This window comes from Cotesia typhae, unplaced genomic scaffold (assembly GCF_013202065.1).
Source record: "Cotesia typhae breed Kobodo isofemale line unplaced genomic scaffold, CoteBio_Ctyphae contig_11, whole genome shotgun sequence".
NCBI classification, from domain to species: domain Eukaryota; kingdom Metazoa; phylum Arthropoda; class Insecta; order Hymenoptera; family Braconidae; genus Cotesia; species Cotesia typhae.
Window position 1 is genome coordinate 146093 of NW_027423711.1, and position 13898 is coordinate 159990.

Consider the following 13898-nt stretch of genomic DNA (forward strand, 5'->3'; position numbering starts at 1 on the left):
TAAAAAAATTTTAACTTCATTCAAGAAATTTTCAGTCTTCCTTAAGATTTTCTTGATTTAAGAAAATTTACACTTAACTCAAGACTTTTTTTCTTTCTGTGTATATATCGAAGAGCTCAAAAGCATAGAACAGCGAACTATTTGAGCTCAAAGAGCTCAAAATAATACCTAAATTCTATTTTTGAGCTCGATAAGCTCAAAAATTTCATAAGTGCAATTTTAAGCACTTAGGTATGGAATTAGCAGGAAGTTACAAGGATGGCCTTAAAGGTCAACCGTTTTCCTAATTTTTTTTTTTATTTCTTTCATAAAAATAATTTATTCATTAAAAAATCCTAAAAATTATCAGATTTTTGTTGAAGAAAATATTTTTCGTGATTAAAATATTTTTTTTTCATTGCAGACTATAAAAAAAAAAATCTAACTTTAACGTATGTACAGATTCTCAAAAGAATAAAAAAATTAAATTGAAACGTGCGCGCGTCACAATTTTTTTCAAATAATATTGATTTAAAGCAGCAACTGAAAATAAAATAATACACAATCATAACTTCGAATTGTACAATTTAAATGACATAGTATTTAAAATATTATCAGAAAAAAATTTTGGCTTATAGTCGTGCTTGAAGAATATGAAAAGTTAACATATTTTGGTAGGGTCGCTTGATATATGCAATTTACAAAATTACCTTGTAGATTTTGCTGTGTTCGTATAGGCAGATATATAGATGAGAAAGAGAACTGAATATATGAAAAGGAAAAAAAAGAATAGTAACATAGAGGATAGAGATGAACAGTGTCTATTGAACGATGGGCAAATGGGACGAAGAGAGCAGTCTGCTGTGTCTATAGTTTGCACATTGAAACCGGTTGCGCAGAAGCGCAACGATTGGCAACGATGTGTGAAAGAGTATAACAGAGAATGATTTCAAGTAGTATAGGTATTGCAGTAGATCGACATACATAACTGGCTTACCATCCCGTTCACACACTGTCATAACACGAGACTCCACTCATATATGACACATTTTCTGAGCAACGTATTAGTATACTATACTCCATAGTTCAGTGGAATGATAACGACACTGGGTTGCAGCGTGACGTCACGCATGAGTACAAGATATCGAAAAAGCACGAAAGAGTAAGAGATATTGAAGTAAAAGGTAAGGCAAGAGTACGTATATAGAGTTAAGCTATCTCTTGTCTTGTCTCTCACTTATCTCTAGCTGGTTAGTTTGTTTACAAACAAGTATAAACAGACGTAGACGGAACAGATATTTCACGCCATCAACCTAAAAAACGAGATAGATTAATACAGATAGTTTTCAAATTATAATATATTGTTATTTTACTTCATGAGGCGACCACGTGACATTCATGCAAGCTTTTAATTTTAACACATTTAGATTTCCCAGTCACGTAGAGTTTCGTGATTGTTGAGTCTCATGACGTCAACGTCATGGCTCACGCATAATGTACCCAACTATGTTACTGTGGTTTGTGGTAACCGTGGTCGGGTTTTCACGCGTCTCGGTCACCGATTATCTTTATTGTATTAAATGCAGCATGACGATAAATATATGCTTTCGTATTGCATAAGCTTCTCATTGTTATGTATACTTTTGATAGTTCATGTTTTGTGATAACATTTTTCAAAATATTTTCCAAGTAAAACATTCAAGCGACCATACGTTACTGTCTTTTTTTGCAATTATAATATATCTATAGATTACATACTGAGAAATTTAAATTAATTGAAATTATTGAAAAAAATTCATATCTCATGATAGTGAATTTTTTTCAATAAATATTTTTAAACAGGGAACCCATTAATTGTACATAGCTTAAATATCTTAAATTTTAATGATGCTGAAAATCACCAGATTCTTGATAATTTTTTAGTTTTATTTAACAAATAAATATGAAAGGAAAATTTTTTAAAAATTCACGTAGAAATTTTAAAAAATTATTGCTGGTATTTCTTTAAAATTTGTTTTTTTTTTCCAAAAATTGATTTGTTAAAAATTAATTAGATAACTGTTCATTTTTATATTATCCTGAATAATAATTTTTTTAGTTTTGATATCACAGTTATGTTAATCTAAACTATTTATGATTTTTTCAAATAGTTATCGTTTAAAAAAAAAAGAAAAATATTTCTTATAAAATAAATAAACAATATCTATAGAATCGAACGAATTTTAGTTCGTTACTTCTCTAATTTCAAATAATATTTATAAAATTAATTAAATAATATAATATAAAATAATATTTACATTCTTCAATGAAACTCTACCGTGAATCTAACTCTCAAACTCGCATCAGTATTTAAAATACTCTTGTATTGAATTAGATTACTTAAGGACATCATGTCACTTCTTGGATCCTGAAAATACATTGAAAGGTATTCAGGATGTTCTGTAAGTTTTCAAATAATTATAGTGTGGGATATTTAAGTTATTGCATCGTAGAGATGGTAGAAGCTTACAGAAATAACCTAAGCCAACCTCTTCTCCGGTCAATATCAACAGAGCGCCTTGTTTGCCGTGACTGGTTAGAAGAAGAGGGAAATGAAGAGCGGGCGGAGTTTTGCCAGTCGGTTAGTACTACATAACAACCTCTACTCGGCGCTCTTTCGTCGAAAAGTTAGTAGATGAATAACCGGATTGATTTTCTCAGAGTCTCTGGCTTGCAGCAATAGCAATACTATAGCGACTGTCTGTGACGTGACATAGAAATATTATTTTTGTTGTTCTTCTTACCTTTAAATCTCAACAATAAATTTTTAACAATAAAAATATAATTCTTTTACCTTATTATTTTTTTTTTATATTTTAGTATCATATATCTTATATATTTATTTATAAATATTAATTAATATTTTATAATACTTTCCTTTGTCACAATAAAAATATAACAGGAGTAGAGGATTATGAACGAAAGTGATGACTCGAATTTCCGCCACGCGTAGTAAAGACTCAATTCATCAATTTGTTTCTCTTCAATTCACACTTGAGTATTTTACTCTTTTTATTATTTTAGCGCAGCACATTGGCAGCGGTGCTGTGATATGTATATGTATACGTATACATATAAATATAATAGTTGGCTCTTTCTTTGTTGGCTGCTGTTATATGTTATATGTATGCATAAACAAAACTCTTGTAATGTGGCAACGCTGTATAGCGCCACGGCGTTGCCAGACGTCCTTTTCTCTTACTAGCGTACTATACATACTATTTCCCGTCGTGTCGTGTCATCGAAGACTGCAGATGACGTCACGGCCCGTACAATAAACCGCGACACGTAGCATCGTCAGCCCGGTTTTGTCCGCCAACAAAGTACGAGTTACACTAGAACAATTTTAAAACTTGTTTTTATTTTGTCACGTTTTATTATACAAGTTGTCATTTTATTATTTTTTTTTCTTAATTTAGATTAACATTAAAAAGAAAAAATTTCAAAATATCAAATTAATAATTTGTATATTTTTCAACGTTTTATTAATTTATTTTATATTAAAAAGAATTTTGAATTTTCAAACGTTTAAAAATTTTTGATTTTTTTTTTATTAATTAAATTACAACTAAAAAGATATTTATAAAAAATTGCACTTATAGTTTTTCAAGTTTTTTACATGTGACATTTTGTTTTTAATGTTTCATTGAAATTTTTTCAATAAAAAATTTATAAAAATTTTGAAATGTCAGCTAAATTCATTTTCATGATAAACTACATAAATATACATTTAAATATTTTAAATTAAGGGGGTCGACCTGTGTGACGATTGATAAATTCTAGAAGCTTCATTTTTTATAGCACTCTCAGAGTTTTCGCGTTTGAGATGTGCAGTACATGTTAAATTTTAGAATTAAGATTTTAACTAATTTACATTTGAATAATTTATAAATTAACTTTATAATTTTAAAATAAAAAATGTATCTATATACTGCGTAAGTGTGAATTAAAATTATTAAGTTAAAAATTAAATATATTGAAGATATAATTCTTTCTCTAGTTCAATCATATTGTCTTTATAAATAAAGATATTTTATTTGATTTTATAAATACGGTGGAAGTATAAATTTATTTACTAAATGTATTTTAAAACAGTAAAAACAATTTTTTTATTTTTAATAGTCAAGATAGCGATATGTTTTTTTTTATCGCTTTATCCATTATATTAATAACTTCCTAAATAGTTACTCACGACGTAGTTCAAGGTCAACTAGCTTTTTATTTGTATTATCGTTTTCAAGTGGAAAAAAACTTTAATGGTCGGAATTTTATTATAAAATTAAATAATTATACAAACTGTAATTGATAGATAATTATTAAAGTTTGTAAGTAGTGAAAAAAATAACTAACTAGAAATTGTAAAACAAATATGAATGAATCAAAAATATACACATAATATTCTCTAAGGAATAAAAATATTAATTAGTATTTATTTATTAATTGCTCTTAACTATTGATAATTATACAAAAACAAAAGTAAAAACCGATGAATGAAATGGGGAGTAATAATATTTGGAGTTTCTCTTTCTGGTATCTTACATTATCCTATGTTAAATTTTTTTCTATATATATATATATATATATATATATATATATATATATATATATATATATATATATATATATATATGACTTTGTCAGACGAAGAATTACATTAAAGATTCGTGCTCGCTTGTGGCAGTCTCAATGTGATGTCACTCGACCAATTTAAGAAAATAAAACTGTATTATACTCACTTTGATAAATACTTGTAGATATGACGTAATATCCATTATTAAAATTTATTGTATTTTTCATCCACACAACAATATTTATATTACATATGTGCCTGTGTATACTTGTATATATATATTTATAAAATAAATAGGTGAGTTAAAAAACCAAAATGAGTACTGTAAGGCGGTCAACGACTGGTTGTGAATACATTATATAACGTACAAGAAACGATTTTAAAGTAGAGTTCTCAAGTATAATAATAGTAAACAATAGAGTTGAGAACAATTACTGCACGTGCTTATAATCTATACTTTTATATCTATTTATCTTTAACGACAGTTTATATATCTTTAACTAACTAGTTTTTTTTTATTAATTTTTTTTTTTTTTTTTCTATTATGGTGACACTAGTATACTTAGTAATAATGACATTAAAAGCATTAATATGTCTTATCGATACATTGAGAAACAAAATATAACGTTTTATGATTTTGTATAATGTGATCAAAACAGAAAACTTAAATAAAGAATTGATTGTTTTTTTTTTTATATTTTCTCAATAAATATAAAAAATTAATAATAACATCCAGTTGACCGAGTTATTGTTACATACTTACATCGATAATATATTTATAAGCAAATAATTATTTTTTACAATAATTTATAAAAATATTATGATTGTTTTTTGTCTACAAAAAAAGAATCAAATGATAATATTATTGTATGTGAAAATTTCAGTTTAATTTTTCAAATTTGGTTCTAGTAAAATAAATAAAATTATGTTATAGAATGTAAATATTTTCAATGACGTACCAGTATGAGTAATCACATAATATATCTGATAACTGAAAAAATGAAAAATTAAAAAAAAAATAAAACAAAATATTTATATTTTTGGGTTTGGATAATTTTTGGCGGGTGTGATGCTGACTCTTGCTAATACAATCGCACGATCCCGGTTTGCCGTTGCGCTCAGTGTACGTGTCCCCCGGGGTTGAGCGTCATGTACGCGGGGGAAAGAGTGGTAGCCGGTCAGTCGCGCGAGAATGCAACGTAAGGAGAGAAGCTGCGCGGAATGTATAACGCATGCGCAAATAAATCGTGACGTCGCGTTTTGTGACGCCATGTTTGCTCATTGGCTAGAGCTCGAGTTTTATTAAAAGTAGTGGGGAATTACACCCGTAAGTTCGTTTCAACGTCGCATTCTCGAGCGTTCCGCGTTTGTTACCGCTGTTATTTTCGTGGTAGTAATTTGTTCAATACGATAATTGTAAGTGAAGCGCATGAAATTAATAATAGTAATTACAATTTTATCATTTTTTTGTAAATATTGTACTCTCTAAAAAATTAGTTTAAAATCATTGTATAGGAGGTTTTATAAATTTTATTTATTTTTATTATATTTTTCTCCTTTTTCATCCGACGTGACTCCACCCTTGTGGTTAAAGTTTAATGCTTGAGATTCACATCTCTCCACGCGTGTGAGTGAGTTAATTATTTTTCAATCCCGAGTGATTCGTTACTTGTTTATTTTTTTTTGTTTTTTAATTTTCTACATAATTGCGAATTTCATTTGGTTTATTTGTGAATATTTTTAGTGTTAGTGGAGGAAGACAAAACGTACAAATGATTTTGAAAGAAATCATGAGATAAAGGATTACTATTTTTTTACGTAGTGTGTATAGTAAACTTAAGCATAAAATACGGGGAAAAAAAAATAAATTTTTACCTTGAATTGAAGACAAACTTAAATAACTATTCATCAAGATGATGGGAAAACGAACCCAGTGCTACCTGTGTGACCTACCTCGTATGCCATGGGCTATGATAATGGAATTTTCAGAGCCAGTATGTCGTGGGTGTGTTAATTACGAAGGTGCAGACAGAATAGATTTAGTATTAGAGTCAGCAAAACAGCTGAAAAAGGCTCATGGCTTCCAGGATACCAGACCATCAGTTTCAAAAGCATACAGAAGTACCAGTCACTCGGAGCACAATGGTGGGACGAATCTTGATGTTTTACCAATTCAAAACGCCGGACAAGCCCATTCTAGGCACCACAATATTGCTAGTTATTCACAACTCCACCACCGCAATTCTATTAATGACTTTAATTCAAATACACGACAGCAACAGCAACAACAGCAGCAACAACTGGTCGCAGCAGCACGTCAACAACAGCATGAAGAACCTCATGAATTAGCAAATGGCATGAGAAATAACAATGTACGGATGTCAGCAAACGCTCATTTAGCTGCTGTAAGTCATCATGTTAATCTCAGTCACAGTCGTAGCACACAATTAAAACGAGGAATCTCTACCATTGATGAAGACGAACATCCAGAAAAAAGATTATCGCTTGAAGAACAGCATCCAGTCAGGCCACCTCTTACTCGAGGTGAATCTCTTCCTGCTGTTAGTCTTGCTGTTAGCTATGTTCAAGACAGAAGCAAAGAAAAACATCCAGTTAGGGCACCCAGTTTTGAGACTGCTACAACTTTCAAGGCCAACGGTAGGTTCTTGTTTTTCAACATATTTTATGTACATATATACAGACATGCATACCGTCACATTTTTATTTCAAGTAGGTGTACCAGCATTTTAAATTACACACGCTAAAATAAAAAAAAAATGTTGACAATGACGTTTAGACTGTGACGTTACGATTATAGATTTAGACCAATGAATGGATCCGGTTTTCTTGATATGAATCTCTCAAAGTAATGAATAGAACGAAAAATTTTTTCACTTCTCTGCTATTGTTTATTATTTTATCTAACTTCGTAGTTTTTACAAACTATTACTCAGTATATTCAATTGCAGAGGTAAAAAAAAAAGTAAAAGAAGTTCTTAGTATGCAATAATGATTATAATATATCGTAGTTGATTCGAGCTTTTATGATTCATCACTTTAATTCCCATGTATGTTTTTTTCCCTCTCCTATTCACTCACACGTGACACGTTGGCCGATCGATAGTGTATATCTGTTTCTCTTCACACTATACTAACTTTATCCTATCAGGAAAAAGCTTCGCTCCACTTCTAGATACGCGAAATAAATTTTTACATTTTTAAACCTTCTAAATTTTTTAAAATCTTATTTTGTTACAAAAATAAAAAAGTTATTGATGCATGGTGAATATGCGCTAGATAATAAAATTGATATGGTTAAATTTTTGATAAACTCTTAGTTGTTGTTTTCATTTCTTCCTATTAATTGTTGGCCCTTAGTTTTTGTTAAAAGAAACACAAACACCGTTATTACTTTCCAAATCTTAGATAGATTTCCGTTACAAATGGTAATAAATCTTGAGAACTTTTGAGCAGGTAGAAAACTGAAAAATTCCTAAATAACAGTTAAACATCTTGTTTCTATTTAAACATTTTCCTTTTATACTTTTAAACGCTGAATTTCTTGGTTGAAAAAAAAAAAAATATTGAAAACAAGCGACAATTATTGATATTAGAGATTCATTTTTGATTGAAGATAAACTCTAACGTTCAACTTGATAGCAATCATCTTATTTTTAACTTTATTTATTGATTAAAAATAAATTCCTTGGAAATTATTAGAATGTGAGAAATAAAAAGATAATTAATTGAATATTTTAAAAATAAAAAAGCAAATTAAACGATATACATTTTTAACAGATTGTTGAGTATGTTTTTAAAAATTTATTGAAATTATCTACAGTAAAATTCCTATAAATTCAACTTAAAAAAAAAAAAAAAAAAAAAAAGACGCCATTCTTATCTTCTTTTACTCTTTTTCCTAAACAATTTTATAATATAAATAAATTGACATCATAGAATATAAAATATTTATAAAAATTTACAGGATGTTTTTATCCAGATTTGAGATGTACAAAATTTAATTGTTTTCGTGAAATAATAAAAAATTTAAAAAAGCTAGTCGTGCGATATTGTAAATTTAGTCTACGACTAGAATTGAATAAAATTAAAAAAAAAATGAATTTTTTGTAAACAAAAATTTTTAAATTGACAAAAATAAAATGTTTATGAGCACGTTACGTGAATACGTAAACGCAAAGCGACTAGTTTGCCATCGATCAGCACTTCTGACCAATATGGCGTCTACTGGTGTTTCTACTACTAGCGACATGGAGTTTAAACGGCCATTCAAAAGAGTTTTCGCAATAAATTGACAAAGTTTACGTTAATATTGAATACATAGGAATATTTGATAAATTACTTTAATGGATGTAAGCTACGTCATCAACTGATGTATCTATGCATATATATATATATATATATATATATATATATATATATATATATATATATATATATATATATATATATATATATATATATATATATATATATATATATATATATATAAAATTGTATGTAGACGTGTGTGTGTGTGTGTGTGTGTGTGTGTGTGTGTGTGTGTGTGTGTGTGTGTGTGTGTGTGTGTGTGTGTGTGTGATGTTAGTGAATGTATTATATGTATATGATGCTAGTAGCGATTCTGAAACAAGGCCGCAACTGCAACGCAACGACCGGTGACTAAGCCATTACCCCTTACTATCTTTTCTTGCGCTCCTTGTCTTCGTATGTCTTGTCTTGTTTTACGATATCGAGTTTGCGTGTATGGGGGGGGGGGGTGCTCGAATGGTATCTCTCTTTCCTTGCTGTGCTGTATAGCATGTATTGATGGTTCTTGTGGTCACGGAAAAGTACCGGTCACATGTCTCGTCGACTGGCGATTGCGTGCTTCATGTTGTCTCACTGACTGACTGACTTAACGCTCCGATTCCATGCTGGATCCACTCTTGAACCGGTTTTACTTTGTGATAATATTTTATGTACTTTTTTTTACCCTATATATATTATTATTATGATTATCTCTCTGTAAAAAAATGACACATCATATGTTTCTTCAGCATTGTAAAATAATTAAAAAAAAAACAATTATCACGTATGCTAAAAATTATAAATTGTAGATAATAAAATCAAGTGTACATGAGTAATTTGCTTAGCTGCTGTATTGTAAATATTATCAATACTAATTTTAGTTATTCTACGTATTGCCTATCAGATATTTGTAAATTGAATATTTAACATTCTATCATGTCCCGAGTAAATTCCGTGAATTGAATGTATAATAGATACAACAGGACTTGAAACGTAATTTTAAGTCTTGATGATTCAGTTTTAGTGTCGTCATAAACTTTCTATTGGAAGTAAAGAAAATCCTTTTTCTATTAATTCTATAATATTTAATTTTACTTAAAGATTCAACTAATGAATATTTAATTAATTAATTTTTTTTTTTTTTTTTTTTTTTATTTACAGGTGGTTATGTAGGTCCGTCAATTCCACTGGCGCCAGCAAGCGTTGCTACCAATGGTGGCGGTGGATCGCCTCTTCGTCCCAGAACCAGTCCACCACCTCCACCTCCTCCTCCTCAAGAAACAGGAGGTGGGAATCAGCAAGGAAATCATCATCAAGTAAATCTTGTTCTTATTCAATGATTCTTATTTATTTATAAACGAGCACTATCTAAACTTAGGGATTAATTTTTTTTTCTAGGGAACAGCTGGAGGTCCATCGCCAATGGCTGCTTTAATGTCTGTTGCTGACACTTTAACATCACCTGAACCTGTATCACAGCCTCCCAATAATCCCAGTCCAACTAGTAGAAGTCCTCCAACAACTGCATCCAATGTTCAACAACGTAGTGTTTCCAGGGGCTCTCAACATAGTCCTAACAGTTCAGGTATTAATTGTATTATGTTACTAATAATATTAATAATTTATTAACTTAAAAGCAACATTATTAATATATTAATTAATATTTTTCTTTGTAGGATCTTCAGCAAGAAGACAAAATGGATCTAGACATGTGTCATCTACAACTGTAATGACATCATCAGAAGGTGTAACCGCCCAATCTACTGGATCTGAACCAGTAACAGCGCCTGCACTCAAGTGTACACTTTGTCAAGGTCGTCTTGAGGACACTCATTTTGTTCAATGTCCTAGTGTCCCTCATCACAAGTTTTGTTTCCCATGTAGTCGAGACAGCATCAAAAGACAGGGTGCTGGATCAGAGGTCAGTATCTCATTCGAAATAAAAAAATTTTTTTTATTATTCAACTTAGTTATAGAAATAAAAACTTAAATATCTCATTATTATTACAGGTTTACTGTCCAAGTGGAGAAAAATGTCCTTTGGCTGATAGTCAGGTGCCTTGGGCATTCATGCAAGGTGAAATTGCAACTATTCTCGCTGAAGATACTGCAAGCACTGGGTTGAAAGTTAAAAAAGAACGCGAAACTTAAAGAAATAAAGTTTTTTGATATGGTTGAGGCTCAAATTTGTAAACTGCTCGATATCTCAACGTTAAAGAGATAAGCAGACATACTTTGATGGGAAACCGTGAAGGTTCTATCATACAAATTGTTTTTGATTGAAAAAAAAAAAAATAATAATAATAATAATAATAATAGTAAATAAAAAAAAAATTCACATGTATTAATGTTGCTCACTAATCGAGTCAACTAGGTTAGAGCCGAAGACTTTGAAATGTGTCGGAATTTTTTTGCTAGCAGTTAACAATTTATTGGTTTAAATACCATTTTTAACAAATTTAATGTAAATACCGATCGTTTCCATTCTATATAAACAGCATTTTTGATGAAGTTGATTGAATAATAATAAATGATTTATTATAAAGAGCACAAATGATAACAGTCGGTTTTGAGCAGCAGTCTTCGGCATTTGGACAAGCTGAGTGAATTGTTTTCGGTGCGTTATATATGTGCAAAAAAAAAATAAAGCTTTGAAAATATTTTTTTATTTTATCTAGTTTATTTCTCAATTTTTTTTTTTTTGTCTAATTATTTTCTTTCTTAATTATGTGACTATGTACAGTTGCAATAAATTTTTAAGTTTTTCAGAAAAATGATAGAAGGATTCGTACTTAGTTTTGAATGCTGTTACATTTGAACGTCTCCTTGAATAATAAATTTATGTATTGCAATGACTCATTAACATTCTAATAAGAAGTTTATGATGTTCGAAAGTTTACATCATTAATTATTTTGAACAGTACCGCTCAAAGCGAGTAAGTTAATTTTGGTTTGTACCTTTAAGGTTCAAACTATCTTTCTGTACATTGTATATATGTGTATATAAATTTGAAATTAATTATTGTTAGTAAAGTAACCAAGTTAACAATGTACAAAAATACTAAATGATCTAGAATTGTGCGTTAATATTTCATTTGTGTGTGATTCCTTTGCACATAGAATACATTTATTTACATTCACAAATGCTTTTATATTTTCACACAAATGCCATCCAAGTCGTTATCTCTTAACGATTTTTGTTTTACTAATGATAAAAATTTTTATGTGATGAAAAATAACAATAAAATAAATAAAATTCATTATTATTTACTTAATGTAATGTGAAACTAAAAACACATTAAATTTGATAATTTGTTTAATGATAAATAATTTAATGGTTTTTATTTTTATTAGCTCTAGTTATTAAGTTTGAAGACTTTGAGTCTTTGGCTTGTATGAAGTATAAAATAAGGTATATTTAAGAAAATAAAAAAAATCAACAGGAACTAAACACTCGCTATTTAAAAAGTTTATTAAGATAACATTTAGTGTATAAAAAACATTTTTAATTAATTTATCAAACATTTTTAAATCAATAGTTGATCGATCAAGTCAACTTTATAGTATGGAAAGTTTTTAATTAATGTTAGTTTACTTAATGATTTCGAGGCCGCCCAACATCAGTTTATTCTTTTTTAAATGGTAAACTAATGTTTTTTTGACTGCAAGTATGAAAATGTAGTAATAAAAATATATGATATAAAAAAGAGTGAACGATATTAAAAGATTTAACGAATGATATTCAATATTAGACAATTGATGTGGGACTCCCGTTTACCGATTAAATTTTTTTCTTTTAATTTGTATATATTTGTACAAAAAAAATTAATCGAAATAATGTTAAAGCATGCATCGATTAATATAAGTGATATCAAAGTAAAAAAAAAAAAAATATCTTGAATAATTTTCATTAAAAAAAAAAAAATAAAAAAAAAGTTTTTATTTTTCACTCCGCCCGTCTATTGTAATTTTTTTTAACCTTTCTAAATGCAAATTTTTAATCAACGTATATAACTCCGTGGCTAGTTGGACCTTTTAAAAAAAATTATTTGGTAATAGCCAAGTACAAAATTTTATAATAAGGTCCGACTATATTTTTAAAAGATGGTACAAATTGCATAAGCATGACTTTGATAAAAAAACGAAAACAAAACGTTTGAATCATCATTAATGTTTAATCATTATAACAAAAGTCTTCTCAATTAAATTTTTATGAAAACGAAATAATGTATCTATTGTATGTTTTATTTTTTTTTTTTTTTTTAATTTTTTTAATGGCTTTAAATTGTTTATTATGTATTTTTAAAAATGGTATTAATTAATATAAAATATTCTTCAGTATCTTTTTATGTTAATGTGAACAAAAAAAATGCAATTCCCAGTGATATTGTTATTTTTAAAATTTTTTTTCTGTTTAAGATAGTAAAATAACATTTCATCAGACTACATAGTCTGTACTTTGAAAAAGTCATTTGACCGAAATTTAAATAAATATTTATGGGTCGTGTAGAAACGTGACTCTTTTTCTATTACGAAAATAAAAAAAGTAATGAAAACAAAGTAAATTTTTTGAATGAATAAAAAAAAAAAAATGAAATTAACATTGAATGATAATTGTAGTAGTGAATAAAAGAAAAAAAAACTTTTTTTGTTTTTGATTTTTTAGATTAAAACAACTTGGAAAGTGTAACAATTGTACTGTTTATCGCATGTATGCAATCAAGGTAAAAAAAAATCAGAAAATATATATGTTGATGTGTAATAATTATTTTGTTCTTATTTAATTACTTATTTACAAATCCATGATGTATTGATAAAATTAGTATGCTGCTTTCATTTTATTACAATCAATATCTTCAATAAAATTGAGCTTTCATATGACGTCTAACAAAAAAATCAATGTCAACTCAATCTATTTTATATCTGAGATGATAAAAAAAAGAATTGGAGTGGGGAAAGGTAGGCATTATATTGATCCGTTGCGGTCCAGATAATCTCGTAA

At 28.5% G+C, this 13898-nt stretch overlaps 1 protein-coding gene across 1 annotated transcript; it reads left to right on the forward strand.

The window, feature by feature from the left end:
* The first annotated feature begins 5922 nt into the window (after positions 1–5922).
* On the forward strand, positions 5923–13661 carry Pits (Protein interacting with Ttk69 and Sin3A). The gene is made up of 5 exons (XM_074242988.1): positions 5923–7246; positions 10058–10212; positions 10295–10481; positions 10573–10817; positions 10907–13661. The coding sequence occupies exons 1-5, from the start codon at positions 6502–6504 to the stop codon at positions 11045–11047; spliced, it is 1473 nt and encodes a 490-aa protein (XP_074099089.1). The 5' UTR covers positions 5923–6501; the 3' UTR covers positions 11048–13661.
* The last annotated feature ends 237 nt before the right edge of the window (positions 13662–13898 follow it).

What these genes read in the sequence shown, in the direction of transcription:
- Pits (XM_074242988.1), top strand. Translation starts at nt 6,502, where the DNA reads ATGATGGGAAAACGAACCCAGTGCTACCTGTGTGACCTACCTCGTATG. An exon ending in TACAACTTTCAAGGCCAACG is followed by an intron (nt 7,247 to 10,057) that starts GTAGGTTCTTGT and finishes TTTTATTTACAG; the next exon opens with GTGGTTATGTAGGTCCGTCA. An exon ending in AGCAAGGAAATCATCATCAA is followed by an intron (nt 10,213 to 10,294) that starts GTAAATCTTGTT and finishes TTTTTTTTCTAG; the next exon opens with GGAACAGCTGGAGGTCCATC.